The 16,638-nt window shown below is 49.5% G+C and overlaps 2 protein-coding genes across 2 annotated transcripts; one reads left to right on the top strand and one right to left on the bottom strand.

The window, feature by feature from the left end:
* Window positions 1–1,573: 1,573 nt before the first annotated feature.
* Window positions 1,574–5,868, top strand: LOC120681161 (sugar transport protein MST1-like). Its single transcript, XM_039962689.1, has 4 exons — window positions 1,574–1,700; window positions 4,205–4,368; window positions 4,481–5,113; window positions 5,211–5,868. The coding sequence occupies exons 1-4, from the start codon at window positions 1,574–1,576 to the stop codon at window positions 5,658–5,660; spliced, it is 1,374 nt and encodes a 457-aa protein (XP_039818623.1). The 3' UTR covers window positions 5,661–5,868.
* Window positions 5,869–6,229: 361 nt separating this feature from the next.
* LOC120682235 (sugar transport protein MST1-like) lies at window positions 6,230–10,638 on the bottom strand. The gene is made up of 3 exons (XM_039964058.1): window positions 10,301–10,638; window positions 7,035–7,987; window positions 6,230–6,909 (listed from the first exon to the last, which is right to left on the bottom strand). The coding sequence occupies exons 1-3, from the start codon at window positions 10,437–10,439 to the stop codon at window positions 6,469–6,471; spliced, it is 1,533 nt and encodes a 510-aa protein (XP_039819992.1). The 5' UTR covers window positions 10,440–10,638; the 3' UTR covers window positions 6,230–6,468.
* Between the last annotated feature and the right edge of the window lie 6,000 nt (window positions 10,639–16,638).

Genomic DNA, 16,638 nt, shown 5'->3' on the forward strand with positions numbered 1-16,638 from the left:
GACCGTCAACAAGCGGTCTCGCAGCCGCCTCGGCGGGGTAGCTCGGAGGGGGTGGCGGTGGCGGCTGACTGGTGCTGTGAAGGGTTGCGTCCGGCGTGGCCGCCGTGTGAAGCGGCCTGCCGCCATGGCATTGACGCTCCCAAGCTCCAGCCTGGAGAACCGGAATCATCGCCGGCAAGCACCGTCAGAACATCCACCTCCATCAAGAGCTAGCAATCGGGTTGGGACGAGAGCAGAAAGAAGGAAGGAGATTACCTCACTGCTACAATTCTCACCGCCGCTCGGACTTCCGACGCCCGGCTCTAGTGGCGGTGGCGGCGGCTAGGATTCTGCCTGTGCTGCCCGAGAGGGGCAACGCGGGGGAGACGAGTCGGTTTTCTTTGGGGGGAAGCAAGCATGTTGTGGTACTGTATTTTTCATATTCTATCAATATGGTAATTTTTAGGCCAGGAACACGGACATGATGGCTTGTTATAGGTCAATTACTAGCATAATTAGATACTTATATAGGTTCATTGGTACAGTTTGTTGTGCTAGTACCTCCGCTTGAACTTGAAGTTTGTATTGAATAGTTTTTGACGCTGGTGCTGCTGACTTTTGGACAGGCTAGTGCACGCAAGTCTCATTTAGGCTCAGGTTGAAGAAAGACATACATTGTTCAAGCTCGGGGGTCAACTTATGCACAATTCATCTCATGTCTATTATAAATGCCGGCCAGCTATCTAGCAGAGATATCAATATATTAATAAGAAGATAACATGTTTGTTCTGGTCCACTTGCTCTCATGGGCTGGAGATAATTTGATTGAAGAGGCGTAGTGCTGCAATGTATGTAGTCTGGCTTGCAAGCTAACTCGTTGGTAAAATAATAAGCTTACGTCCGCTGACAACAATGTGAAGTCGACATAAAGTTCTTTAAGACCCTTCAAAAAAAAATGAATCTATGCCAGCGTTTTGTATTCTGATACTAACCCTCCGTCTTGAAATGTAAGATATTTTGGTTTGTTCTAAGTCAAAATAGTCTAAGTTTAACTAAGTTTACCGAGAAAAATATTATCATCTAACACGTTAATAAATTAAATTATGAAAATATATGTCATAATAGATCTAATTATTCTCATTTGGTATTCAAAATATCAACACTCTTTTCTATAAACTTGATCTAACTTAGAACAATTTGACTTAGAACAAATCAAAATATCTTACATTTCAGAATAGAGGGAGTATTTCGGAGGAAAAATAATTAAGCATGCATTTGAGAACATGTAATAACAGAATAAAAATGGCAAGATGTATTTCTAATCATCATTTATACACATATTCAATCAATCAATCCTGTAACTTGTAGAGGAGCCCTGACACAGGCCCAGGATCGCCGGGCCCTGGCCCGCCACTAAGAGAGCGGCTGCAATCTTCAACGCCTTGTTTCTTTTCTTAGCATGGAATGCAAAATACCTGGCTGAGCTGTGTAGCCTCTATAGTATATATACAGCACGGCTGTTGGTGGCCTTCTCCCTACAGCGCCTTCTGAAACAGAGCTTGCCAGCTCGCACAGCGAGCCTCGAGTTCATACAATGGCCGGAGGAGGGTACGACGGCGGTGCGGGGGACTACGGCGGCACCGTGACGTTCTCCGTGGTGGTGACCTGTCTAATGGCCGCCTCCTGCGGCCTCATCTTCGGCTACGACTCCGGCGTCTCAGGTGCGTACTCCACGTCTGCATGCTGCAGCAGAGCTCATATCGCACCGTAATTTCTCTGTCTCTCTTGATTACACTGTTTAATAGTCCACACTGTTTAATGATGCATCGTTCATACGGATGCAGCAAAACTGAAGATTAGAGGGAAAATACATTAGTTATGCTCCTCGTTGGACCAACCAACAAACAACTAGTTTATTGGAAGTCGTTGAAACAGGGAATAATCAGGAAATAAACAAGTGAGAAACATGAAGAATCATGCCATCGGCCCATGTGATCCTGCCAGATGCATTGACTTCAACGATGAATCCCAAAATGTAGTAGCGGACCATACCGGGTGATGGGGAGGGGGGCCTATTCATTGCTTTGTGCGAGATTCGGCGAAGCAATCGTAGAAGATCTTCTTCCTCACCCGGCACTCCACCCACTCCTCGTCCTCCGCCCCGGCCGGCGGCTCTTACCGCCACGCCGCCCACCGACCACCCACCGCCACCTTCGACCTCCCCTTCTCGACCTTCTCCTCACCCTCACTGCTGACCACCGCCCACCCATTATCCCACTACTACAAAACTGAATTAACCAAGGAGCTTCGAAAAAGCCTCAGAGGCGGGCATGATTTTAACCGCCTCGGTTAATGTCTCGTTTCTTAGTAACCGAGACAGTTATTAACCGAGGCGGTTATAAAAATCATCTCTCAAAATCAATTAACCGAAGCATTCACCTTTAAAATGACGGCCTCGGAAAATACTCCCCCTTGGTGTATATATATCTCCCTTAGGGTTTGGAGTGTCAACATTCTCTCTCTCCCTCACCGCCGCCCCGTCCTCTCCCTCTCCACCTCTGCCTCTCACTCGCGCCCCTCTCCAACCGCTCCCTTCCCACCGCCAGGGCCGGAGCGGAGCGGCAGCGGCGGTCTATAGCGGCGGCGAGCTCCCTCCTAGGCGCGGATTTCCCTAGCGCGGATTTTCGGCGGTGCCCGCAAGCTCCTGCAGAAGCGCGGATCGTAGGCGGCGCCCGCGAGCTCCCTTCCATGGCATTGATCCAGTCCATGAGGGCGGCGGATCCGACGGGGGGTGATGCGGATAGCGGCGGCAGCGGGCGCAGCGGATCCGACGGTGGGCGGGGCGGATCCGCCGGTGGCGGTGGCGGGCAGGGCGGATCTGCCGGCGGCAGCGGCGGCGAAGACGCGGGTTTTCTATTTTTTTTATTTTTTTATTTGATTAACTGAGACGGGCAAGCAACCGTCTCGAAAAAGACCTCATTTACTGTGACCTTTTGTCCGAGGCGGTTGCTAAAACCACCTCAGCTAATCAATTATGCCCGCCTCAGAAACATTTTCTGTAGTAGTGTCCGGCCCTGGCCGGCGGCGACGCCTTGCCTCCACCGCCGGGCCTAGGGTTGGTGGCCATTGGAGCCCCGGAAATTCAAAACTTTAACCTCCACCGCCTCAAACACCACCCCGGTCAACGGCGGCCGCTCCGCCCCCTCCCATCCCTCACCGGCGGCCACTCCACCCTCCCCCCTCCCCTAGCTCGCACTTCCGTAGCGGCTAGCACAAGAATCACACTTCTGCAACAAAATCACTAAAATCATAAACAACCGGCCATCAATCTGACAACTCTAATTGTAATAGTTATTGGATCTATTATTTTATTTAATAAATTATCCACCTCTGTCATTATAAAAATAGAATAAAGTAGGCCCTAAACATGTATCTAAATTACTTACCTCTGCCATTATAAAAAAAATCTTCGGGTAAATTGCCCACCTATGCCATTAAAAATAATGCAAATAATCCTCTACATTTGCATATAAATTATCCAATCATGTCATTATTAAAAGTTAAAGTAATCCCTAAATCTGAATCTAGTTATGTAACTACTACCTTATCAACCCAAGCTCCTGCCCGAGCTAATTAGAAGTAATGTAAAATACGACTTATAGCTGATAATTATAATTATCTAACTCACACCCTCTTTCATCTATTAAATTCTAACACATACATTAAAATGCATATTTATCATTATCTAGTTGCAATAGATTTTATTTTGCATCATGCCTTCATTTGTTTGTGAATCGGTATTCTTATCTCTTACATCATACATGAATACATAATGACACATATCATAGGTAGTATTTTTATATAAATAATCATATAATTAATATATTAATAATGATAGAAATAGTAATTTAAAATTTTGTCACTACTACAAAAATGCATTTACAGAGACTTTTTTAGCAGATTTGAGGGGGGCACAAAAATATAACCACCTATGTTAACGTCCAGTATTAACCGAGCCGGTCATTTCTTATTAACCAAGGCGGTTAAAAAAACCACCTCACAAAATTGATTAACAGAGGCTGTCATTATAAAGATGACCGCCGCCACGTCAATACTACTATTTTCAGAGGTGGTCCAGTTCCACCTCAGTTAAAAAACCAAGCCCACTCAAATTTAGCACAACCCAACTCGGCCGGTAGATGACTAGTATATATACTTTGGTTAGGGTTTTCTTCCTCACAATCTCTCTCTATCCCTCTCCCTATCTCTCTCCCAACCGGCGGCGTGCTGTTCCTCGTAGGCTCGGCGATCAACGCCGGCGCCGCCAACATCGCCATGCTCATCGTCGGCCGGATGCTGCTCGGCTTCGGAGTTGGGTTCACCACACAGGTCGGTGCACCTAAAAAGAGCCCATACTACAATGGCCCAGTATGTAAACAGAGCGCACCGCACCTTGGCTTTGGCACGTAACGGCTTCTTTTTTTTTGTCTGCTATATACAGGCTGCTCCTTTGTACCTCGCCGAGACGTCGCCGGCGCGGTGTCGCGGCGCGTTTACCACGGCGTACAACATCTTCCTCGTGCTGGGCTCACTGGCCGCCACCGTCGCCAACTACTTCACCAACCGCATCATCGGGTGGGGCTGGCGCGTGTCGCTCGGCCTCGCCGCCGTCCCCGCGGCCATCGTCGTCCTGGGCGCCCTGCTCGTCCCAGACACCCCCAGCAGCCTGGTGCTGCGCGGCGACACCGATGGGGCGCGCGCCTCGCTGCAGCGCCTCCGCGGTCCGGGCGCGGACACCGAGGCCGAGTTCAAGGACATCGTCCGCGCCGTCGAGGAGGCCCGCCGGAACGACGAGGGCGCGTACAAGAGGCTGCGCGGCGATGGGTACCGGCACTACCTGGTGATGGTGATGGCCATCCCCTCCTTCTTCGACCTCACCGGCGTCATCGTCATGGCCGTCTTCTCGCCGCTGCTGTTCCGCACGGTCGGGTTCAGCAGCCAGAAGGCCATCCTCGGGTCCGTGATCCTCAGCCTCGTGAACTTGACCTCGTCACTCCTGTCCTCCTTCGTCATGGACCGCACCGGCCGCAGGTTCTTGTTCCTTGCCGGCGGCGCAGCGATGATCATTTGCCAGGTATTCCGGATATCTTACCGACGGCACTACGCTGACAGTGTTTGCTGCTTAGATCGATGTTCTTAATCGCCTCCCTTCCACTCGTCCATCAACGAAGCTGGAGATGGCTTGGATCCTGGCGGGCCATCTCGGGAAGCACGGCGCGGTGACCATGCCACGCGGCTACGCGCTGGCCGTGCTGGTGCTCATGTGCCTGTACACGCTCAGCTTCGGCGTGTCGTGGGGCCCGCTCAAGTGGGTGGTGCCCAGCGAGATCTACCCCGTGGAGATCCGGTCGGCGGGGCAGGCCCTGACGGTGTCCATCGCGCTCTGCCTCTCCTTCGCGCAGACGCAGGTGTTCGTCTCCCTGCTCTGCGCCCTGAGGTACGCCATCTTCCTGTTCTACGCCGGCTGGGTCGTGGTGATGACGGCCTTCGTCGCCGCGTTCCTTCCGGAGACCAAGGGCGTGCCGCTGGAGGCCATGCGCGCCGTCTGGGCGCGGCACTGGTACTGGAGGAGATTCGCCGTCGGGGACGCCAAGCTGGAGACGCAGGTGAACTGCCTGTAAAGAGAAACGAATGCGACCGTTCGAATAACAGAACATATCATGTTCCCAAGTGGTCGCTGTGTCCAGCTCCAGCCAACATGTAGTTCCTTAATATTGTAGCGTAGCTTGACTGCTTGAGGTCTGTGTGTACAGTACTCCCGTAGCATTTGATCGCTGCTCGTTGTCAATTATGACCTGCCACCAGGTGCTTTGCGTTGATGGTTTTCCTACAGTTCTGACAGTGGCTTGGAGGTTAATCCCCTCCACAAGGGGGTTGACTTATTGGGGATTTAATTCGTCCAATCTCCTCCAATCCCCTTTGCTACCCTTGCAACCGAACAAGACATTAACGGGTCGCAAACCTTCGACCGCATGGATGCGTTTGCCATGGTGCCATCGGCCCGTTTGGGGTTGCAAGATTAAAGATTCAGCAAGATCTGCACCCAAGGGTGAAACCAAGAAACCTCCCCGAATCACCTTCAAGCGTCTCTCACTTTAACATTATGAGGCCTGTTGCTTTTTCTATAAATTTGGTCAAAACCAGAAAAATTGTTAGAAGACAATCTAAAGTATCTGAATTGGAGGGTAGCTTGCGAGCAATTCAATTTACTGACAAGACAAAAGCTACATTGTAGAAGACTCTTATATGCACTAAGTACATATTATATTTCAAATCTCGAAATGTACTGCATGGATGAGCTTCTTAGATCATTCAGTCATCACCAAGGCATGCACACACTGACACACACAGGATATGTAATTACCTTGTAAATTATCTACCGGCGCTATACACCAATCACACGCTGATTCTGAATTATTACAGCAGCTATTAGGTGGACTCGTCGCCAAACTTATTATTCTGATCCTTGACGAACCTGCCCCAGTACCAGTGGCGCGCGAAGACGTGGCCCATGGACTCGAGCGGCACGCCCTTGGTCTCCGGCACCAGCGCCACGGCGAAGGCGGTCATCACCACCAGCCACGACGCGTAGAAGAGGAAGGCGCCGTACTTGAAGCAGCACAGCATCGCCAGGAAGAACTGCGCCTGCAGGAAGTTGAGCCCCAGGTTGAGCGCCACGGCGGCGCCCTGCCCCGCCGCCCGCACCTCCACCGGGTAGATCTCGCCGGGGATGGTCCAGTACAGCGCGCCCCACGACCAGCTGAAGCTCGCCGAGAAGACGAACGTCGCGATCAGCACCGCCACCGCGTACCCCTTGGGCATCTTGCTCCCGTTGCCGAGCTGCGAGCCGATTATGCTCGCCATGGTCACCTGGAATGAGATAAAATAGGCAGCAATTTTTTTTTAGTTTTTTGTCAGGGTTATGATTCAAGTGTGTTCGTACGAGGAAGAACGATCAAGGAATAATGAGACGTGTAAATAAAATTTGCATTTGCCTGGCACGTGAACATGAGCGCGCCGCCGATCACGAAGAGCAGCTTCCGGCCGTAGCGGTCCATGGCGAAGCCCGACGCGAGGATGCCGCCGATGTTCATGACGCCCAGGATGACGGCGCCCATCAGCGCGGCGTCGCTCTCGAACCCGACGGTGCGGAACAGGATCGGCGAGAAGAAGGCGGTCACGGCCACCCCGGTGAGGTTCAGGAACACCGGGAACGCCACGGCCATCACCAGGTACGGCCGGTACTCCCGCCGCAGGATCCGCCGGAACGCGCCCTCCTCGTTCCGCCGGGCGTGCTCCGCGGCGGCGAGTATGTCGGCGAACTCGGCGCCGATGTCCACGCCCTTGCCGCGCACCCGCTGCAGGGCGGCGCGGGCGTCGTCGTGCTTCCCGCGCAGGACGAGGCTGCTGGGGGTGTCCGGGATGAACGCGGCGCCCGCCACCATGACGGCGGCCGGGACGGCCGCGAGGCCGAGCGACAGGCGCCAGCCCCAGCCCGGGATCCGCGACGTGCCGTAGTTGATCAGGTTGGCGACGAGGTACCCGACGCTGATGAACAGTGGGAAGGCCGAGATGAACCCGCCGCGCCAGCGCGGGGGCGCCACCTCGGCGAGGTACACCGGCGTGGCCTGGCCGGAGAACCCGAGCCCCAGGCCGAGCAGCATCCTCCCGACGATGAGCATGGCGATGTTCGCCGCGGCGGCGTTGACGAGGGCGCCGGCCAGGAACAGGGTGCCGCCGATGAGCATGATGGCCTGGCGGCCGAGCCGGCGGGTGACGCGGCTCGCCAGCAGCGTCCCCACCATGCCGAACGCGTAGAGCGACGAGGTGAAGGCCGTGAGCGCCTGGTTGTTGTAGATGCAGTACACGTCCTTGTTGGCGTGCGCCGCCGTCTTGAGCAGCCCCGGGAAGAACTTCTCCAGGAAAGACTCCATCTCCGACACACCTCCTGATGTTATTGGTGATGTGAGAACACATGAGCAAGTTGATTTGGTTGGAGCTAGTGAAATCATCAGTGGCCAAAGAAGCACACGATCACATCCAGCATTAGTCAGTACCGTTTCTAGTTCCATTTTTCTCATGATAAACCCTCCAATGGCGCGTAGGGCATTAATCACCAAAAGCAGTCACGTGATTCGTGATTTCAATTTTCTTATTTTTACCTCCTTGACCTTGGGCTACCATGGTCCATGCTCCTGTCTGCTTCGGAGAGGGAGGAGAGAGGGGTGTGGCGACGAGAGAAACGCCAAGCATAGGAGCAAGACAAGACAAAGGACAGAGGAGGAAGTTGAGCCAAGGATGCGGATTGGACGGATGCGGTGTCGAGTTGTCTCTGCCCAATTTTAGTTGAAAGATTTTTAGCATCGCCTTTATTTGCCCTTAGAACCAGCGCTAAAATATCCCTATTCGAAAAGGTAGTAGTACTAATATTCTATTCGGATGTAAATTGCTTTTACCAATCGTACTCAATTATCTCATCGTATCAAAGTTATCAGGCCGTGTTTAGATGTTTTGCAAAAAAAATTTGCAATAAAATCTTCCTAATTTGAAGTACTAAATGAAATCTATTTACAAAACTTTTTGCACAGACGGGTTGTAAATCGCGAGACGAATCTAATGATGCTAATTAATCCATAATTAATTAATAATTAGCAGATGGTTACTGTAGCACCACTGTTGTAAATCATGGATTAAGTAGACTCATTAGATTCGTCTCGCGATTTACAACCCATTCATGCAAAAAGTTTTGTAAATAGACTTTATTTAGTACTCCATGTATGTGTCGAAATATTCGATGTGATGTTTTTTTTTATGTTTACGGGGTTTAGGGGGTGGAAACAGCCTAAACATCGCGATCCGTCCCCATTAAAAGAAATGCCGATCTTGTCACACACTCACACTCACGCATCAGTAGGAAACGACAGACGCCTACTGCACAAAAAAAAAAGCCTGCAAGTCGCGAGATTGTCATCGAGTAGCCTACTTATGCTACGCACAGGTCGAGATGCGCTTTTGCCAACAGAGCCGCGATCTCCGTTTCTTTTCCGTTCCGGCGAGCAAGAGCTGCCCGTGAACCACAGGGAGGAGCAGTGGAACAGTGGTCGCAGTCGGATCGGCGCCGCGGCGTGGATCGACCTCCCGAGAACCCAGACGCCGCCGAGCGTGACGTCCAACCGCGCGGCGGATAACGTACGGGTCCAAACCTGTTGACGTGTGTGGTGTACGAGCGGCAAGGCAGGCCTAGCGCAAGCAAAGGCCGAGCAGCTAGCTGACCCGGCGGCGGTGCGCGTGCGCGAACGTTCGTGGCCGCGGCACGAGTCCGGCCGCCGTACGCTGCCGCGCACAGTGCCGCACGGCTGGGCCAATCAGCCAGCTTCAGCTGGGCGCTCCCCCCTCACAAAATACTGTTGCTACAGTACGGAACAGCCAGCTCCAGCCGGCTGGTTGGCCCAGCCGAACAGGGTTCGCATCCGCTCGACCGGATCGATGGACCACGGCGCGGTGCAGGGAACCCGCAGGATCCCGAGCGCGAAACGGGGCCCCCCCTCTCCGTTCGGGTTTGATGCGCCGGGCCACGAAGATGTACGGCGGGGCCCGATTTGGTGTCGGAATATGTCTTTCAGCGGCGATGCCCCGCCCCGACCCCTACTGCACCTGCACTGTTCCGTAGCTTTTGGAGGAACTGTGCGGTGAAGAAAAAAATCAGCCCGGAAAGGACAGCAACTGATCGGGAACTCACCACGCTCTCGTCGTCGTCCTCCCCTCGCTCCGGGCTCGGGATCTTTTTGAAACATCCAGGCTCGGAATCTCGGATCCGGCTCTGCGGTTTTGAGAATTGTTTGCTTTTGGTTTCAGGTTGATGGACGGCACGGCAGACGCGCGTACCTACCACGCGCGGATTAGAATTAATCGCCCGATTCGGAGGTGATTGCTGGGGGTGGGACCTCCAGCGTGGGAGCAGCTTTGTCGTCTTGGAGGCATGAGCAGCCGCCGCATCTTGAAGAAGCTACCGACGAGGAAGAAACAAAAGAGACCCCGGCCGGCGGCTGCTGGAAATCCAGTTCCCCAAGCAAGACCCCGGTCGATCGGCTCTATCAACATGGCATGGGAGACGAACGAGGAACGATGACGCGGTGAGGGAGGCGAAGACGAGCCGGTCGAATCCGAATCGGTTTTCGCGTCCGTGCAATCACGCGAGCGAGATGGCAGATGCGTAAGCTAGAGAAGGGGAGGGGAGGGGGGGACGGGGGTGGCGGCGCACCTGAGATGCCAATGTCGTAGCCGAAGATGAGGCCGCCGGAGGCCGCCATGAGGCAGGTCACCACGACGGGGACGGTGAGCCCGCCGCCGTGGTCCGCCGCCATGCCGCCGCTGTTGAGGAGGAAGGCGCCGCCGGGCATTTCGCGGCCGCTGCTCCCGCACCCCGCCGGCTGGTACTCGACCCAGGTAAGGCAAGGCAGGCTGCACGAGAGCCGAGAGCGAACTGGCAGCAGAGCGCCGCCCGAGGTTGATGCGATCCCCCTGCGAGCGGCTGCGGTGTGTGCTCTGTGCTGTGCTGCTGCCAAACGGTAGCGTCCATGAGCTGCTTCTTTTATAATGCCCCCGGCTGCTTTCACTTGGTCTCAGAAATGCCCTTTCTCTTCGGCCCACACCCCCACCAGTCCACCACGGGGGCATCCGAGGAATATTAACGTGACAGGAATTTGTCACATAAGGTGGCTGTACTAACCCTGCAAATTAGTGAAAGGGTGTCCCGGATGGATGGCATGATTGATCAAGGCACTAGGCACCGTATGGGTGCAAGATATTAACATGCTTTATGAAATTATATTTCAAAAAAGTTTACTCAAATCATTTTCAGATATCTCAAATCAAAACGTAAAACAAAATCGAAGTTGGGGAAGTGTCTCTACTCTCTAAAGAAAGTTTGAAAAGATTGGCTTAAGATAACCCAAACATCACTTATCCGTGGACAGGGGTAGTGTACTTTTTTTGGGGAGCATTTATCTCTAAATATCTCTTTTTCTTTAGGCAACGGTAAAACCAACTCTTTTGCTTGTTGTGGTCCTCCATTTTTAGATATTTATGACGTGGACGACAAGCTGATCAATTCATTTACCATATGCCCTCTGGACATTTATGTTTGTATATTCTAGAAACAGAGGACCAGGGGAGCAACTGAGCCCTTGTTTAGTTGCCTTCAAAATTCCAAAACTTTACAAGATTCTCCATCACATCGAATCTTTGAACGCATGCATGAAGTATTAAATGTAACTAAATAAAATAACTAATTACACAGTTTGTCTGTAATTTGCGAGACGAATCTTTTAAGTCTAATTAACCCATAATCAGATAATAATTACCGAATACAAACAAAAAGTGCTACAGTACTTTACACCCTAAAGTTTACGCAACTAAACAAGGCCTGAGTAACTGCCCTTCCCCATTTTGTGCTGGAAAGTTTGGACTATATGTAACGGACTCAAGACGATATACCTGGAGCAACCAAATAAGGAGGAAAGTAGTACCAGCCTTTTCTTCTTAACTATGCTATATAAGTTGTTGCTTGTTAGACTGTCACTATACGTTTTCCGCACGTCAAACAAACGTCGCGAATAAATAAAGGCAGTCTGTTGATAAAACAACCCGAAAAACACAGCTCTGGGTTCAGGGATATATTGGGTTCTGTTCGGAGAAATAGCCAAGAGTTAGCTCAAGAAAATAACCCTTCAATGAAATAGTTCTTAAAGTGTTTGGATCCAAGGGTTTTTTTTTGCTCCTTTAGTACATTTTCAACCATTTGGCTGCCACTTTTTCAAGAGAGATAAAGACAATCAGTGGGTTCCTTCCGAAATAGGCTTAAATAGTACCCTTTGAGGGATAGTTTTTCGGGTGAGTTATTTGCAAATAGCTCAGAAATAACTTTTCTATTTAGTTTCTCTAAAGCTATTTGGTCTATTTGGAGAGGGGCTAAAAAGATAGCTCATAGATCCCAACAGGATCATTGATCCTTCCGGCCCATATCCTGTACGCATTTTCCAGTGACCGGGACAGAAACTGGAGCTAGCTAGCTAGAGTGTAGAGGGCGGTAGTGGAGTGCTCGATCGACGCGGCCGTGCAGCCTACCCGCCGGGCTCCACTGCGGATATGGCCGTCGCGTTCTGCTACTACTCCCTCCGTTTTTAAATATATATATATATATATATAAAATTATTGATTTTTTTTCGTTTGATTATTCGTCTTTTCTATAAATATTTATACAAATAGTCAAATTTTCAAGTTAGATTCAAGAGACTCTTAGATAATAGACGTAAAAGTACTAATATCACTTCATTTAACTAATTGATTAATTAAATAATATTAGTTAAAATTTAAAAAAAATCAACGGTGTCATATAAAAAAGAACGGAGAGAGTACCTCTGCAAGTCTTGCGTCCGCGCGGCTCGCCGGCTCCCATCAAGCACGCTACGTTTTGGGTTAGGCGAGCGCGACCGCGACATGGGTGGTGTGCGCGGGGTGTTGCCGTGCTTGGGTCTTTGCAGCCTGCTTTTCAACTCCTGTTTGCGTCACTCCACCAGTCCAGCGCAATGAGAGTGTTTCCAAAGGTTTTGCCCATCTTATATCCTACATTTGTCATTGCTACCACTGCCACAGCCCGGTGCTAACATCTATCAGCGCGGAACATGGTTGTGGATGTGACAATGGAAACGGACCAAGATGCAGGAAAGAATGGCATGACGAGCCGTGAATTGAGGGTAACTCGATCGATAAAGTTTCTTATATGCTAGAATCTGATCATCGCGTTCGAATCCTCAACTCAGAATTTGTTTCAGGATTTGACTGATGTTATTATTGAGAATTGTTGATTAGGGTGGAAATAATTAAATGAATGCAAAAATATATTTGTTTTAAAATTTGTTTTATATCTATTCTTTCAATGGTAGGTTCAGTGGTAAGTGATATACTCGTTGTCACTGAGGTGCCCATGGTGATTTTATTAATCGCGAAAACTAAGGGTTAGACATACCGAAGAACCATGAATAGAAAAATACTAGAAACAACATGCGGCATTGCCGCGCTGAAGTCATTGTCTACCTTTGGTTTTGCCGCTTATTTGTAAATATTCTGTGGTTTTAAATTTGTAAAAAAAACAAATGTACTGATCTACGAGCACCATAATTGCATTGAACCACCAGAATTAGTGTGCCATTGGGTGAAGGGACCGAGCTGTGTTACTGGGCACGGTAAAAACGGAGAATCTTCTGGACTACCGTTGAAATGCTGTTTGTACGGATGAAATACCAGACGCCTGATCCCGATCGTATGATTTTAAAAGGCCTTCTATCGTGGCACCAGGGTTTTGAATTTCGTTTGTCAAAAAATTTCGGACATGGCCGAAATCACCGAATTTCGCAAAATTTCGGCCGAAATTCATTTTTAGACTATTTTTAAAAATACTTTTAAATATATTTAAATTATTATTTCTGAAATTTTCAAATTTTGGAGGGGGCGAAATCACCGAATTTCGCGTAATTTCGTCAAAATTTCGCCAAAATTTTGAACACTGCGTGGCACAACCACAGCCCGTTTTCCCGTTTTATTAGCCCGGAATGGTAGGTAGAGATATGTTGGGATACGTCTGGTCTACTACATCTGTACCATCAAGGGACAAATTAAATGCTGGAATACCCTGGAAAGCCAGCTACCCGGGACGTGCCTGCATCTGGTATAACTCTGGTAATAGCCACGTCCAAGAGGCTCCTTTTTGTGAGACCCGTAATCCGAGCTTGGGTTGGCCAGCACCTCACCAGGGTGCTGCACACTACCACACTACTATGTCAGCGAAAATACACGAACTCACTTTTTTCTCTTTATTATTACTCCGCGCGGCTGCTGCGGCCGTTGGGTGAGAGCGCGACTGGCAGAGCGTGACACGGCCGGTGGAGCGGGCGCATCCATGCACGCACTTACGGCGCCGGCCGCTCACATGCCGCGGCTCCCAAAAGCTAGCGCTCGCGCGCGCGGGGCACAGCCGCACAGGTGACAAAAAACCACCGGACTAGCACGTACCGCCGGCCGCCGCTGCTCCGCCTGATGGCTCATCGTCCCGTCCCACTCCGGCCGATCGGGTGGACGGCCGGCCGGCCGGCCACCGCGCCATCATGGCCCTCGCTGAAATCCCCCGGCCTCCCCCGGCCGGCCCCGGGATCACAGCTCGCGCTCGGGTCAACCAAAGCGTACGGGAAGCCATGATGTGTTCCTGTCCGGCTGTCCCTCTCCGACGCGTCGCGGCCACGCCGCGCCGTTGCTCGTGTCGCCAGGCCACTGGCGCCGGCCGTGCGCTCCCGCCGTACGCTGCACTTGGCCTATCCCCGGCCCGGCGGCCCGGCCGGTCACTTGTGTCGCCCGGCCAGTGGTGGCCTTGCCCGCCGTGCGCTGCACTTGGCCTCGCCCCAGCCGAGTCCGCTCGCGCCGATCGAGCGACGGCTGATGCAACGGCACCACCCCGGTCATGGAGGTGGTCACCTGTCCGGCCGGGCACGGCGCGGGACTAGACGGCGGCGGGGCCGAGCTCCAAAGTCGCGTGAGTGACAAGCCAGCCGCACTAGGGTAGGGTGGGAGCTAAAAGCTTCCGGTAACGCCGAATCTTTGCACCGCGGTGGTACCCCCGTGCTAATTTGGTAAGGGTATATTAGTGCTTAGTATAGTACTGTACTGCATGCTGGCAGTATTAATTCGGCTACCAAAGGTGTTTTTGTTGGACCGCAATACAGCATCAGGGCAGCTTCACGATCAAGGGTGCCAACGGATGAATCAATTGATGCTCTCTGACCTCTCAAGTTCTGAATTTGAGGAACTTGCTAAGATCATCCAAGTTCAGAGTCCCTCTGATGTGAACTTGCACCTGATGTGAACTCAGTGCATGTATCAAGCTGCTAATGGTCTGAGATCCAGATTAAACCTATCCCAAACTATTTTTTATTAAACACATCGGCATAAACCACTCCAAATCACCTTATAGCATATGAAAACCAAACCACATCACCCCATTAAAGATAGAGAGGGAGGTTGAGATCCGGAAGTAGCGCAGAAATGTGCTGGTAATGGTATCCTTTTTATGGCAACGTATTAGGTGCAAACTAACCTCTTCGTCCAACCATGCAAACTTCTAATCTGGGCAATAGGATCAACATCCAAGGGGGTGCGCAGGGGGAGTGGGAGGACAGATTTACAAAAAATTGATTAGATGCAAACGGTTAAGTGTAAAATTATCCAATTCCCCCATGCCCCTTGGATGTTGATCCTGTAATCCAGATTAGAAGTTTGTATGGTTGCGTGAAGAGGTTAGTTAATTTGCACCTGATGATACATTACTATTTTTAATTGCTACACACTATTGATGGCTAAGACGATGAGCACACTAGTCAAGCAAGCAGGTGGACGTGCACAACAGATGCTCGACGCTATTAGTATACCAAACCAAATTAAATCAAACCGAATTGATTGCTAGAAAAACCATTTCCATTAAATTGAGATAGCACCAATGCAAAAATCCAAATTGTTGCAACCGGTTTTCATCCAAACCATTAGCAGCTTGCATGTAGTTCAATAGTTCATCCTGCATTATTTCTTCCTTTTCTTTTCTTTCTTTCTTCAAGTACTAAATTCAATTACAATCTCTGGTTCCTTAAAGAAACTATTCCCTTACCACTCCAGCTTTCAGAAATTCAGAACTTTACATCTTTGGTCTGAGTATCGACTATGTAGAATATCGAGCGGCGTACCACGTAGTAGTAGTAGTAATAATAATAATAATAATAATAATAATAATAATAATAATAATAATAATAATAATAATAATAATAATAATAACAACAACAATAATAATAATAATAATAAAAATGGATACATCTCCATCTTGGTTCCGGTCTATAGTGCGAGTGCAACACATCTTACTATTACCAATTGGAGGCTCCTTTGGAGCTTTCACATGAAGACACTTAGGATCCTAGGTGGACACTCTGAGAATATATAGAAATTCTATAAATTCTCACAAAAATCAGAAACATCCGGCCATCAATCCAACAACTCTAATTATAACAATCATCGGATCTGTTATCTTTCCTAATAAATTACCCACCTCTGCCATTATGAAAATAGACTAAAATAACCCCTTAAACATGTATCTAAATTATCAACCTCTGCCATTATAAAAAATCTAAAGTAACCCCCTAATCTTTGTTTAAATTACCCACCTATGTCATTATAAAAATAATACAAATACCCCCTAAATTTGCATATAAATTATACAATTATTTCATTATTATTACAAGTTAAATTACTCATAAATATGAATCTAAACTATTTAATTATAATAATACATTAAAGTGCACCAATATAAAATTCTAAAATTACTATTTCTATCATTATTAATATATTATTTATATAAAAAATACTCCACACGATATATGTCACCATATATCATGTATGATGGAAGAGATAAGAAGATCAGTTCACAAACAAATAGTTCAATTAAACATATATTGAATACATAGGGAGGTTGAAATCTATTGTAACTAAATAATGAAAATATATATT

Source organism: Panicum virgatum, chromosome 7N (genome assembly GCF_016808335.1).
Source record: "Panicum virgatum strain AP13 chromosome 7N, P.virgatum_v5, whole genome shotgun sequence".
Taxonomy (NCBI): Eukaryota; Viridiplantae; Streptophyta; class Magnoliopsida; order Poales; family Poaceae; genus Panicum; species Panicum virgatum.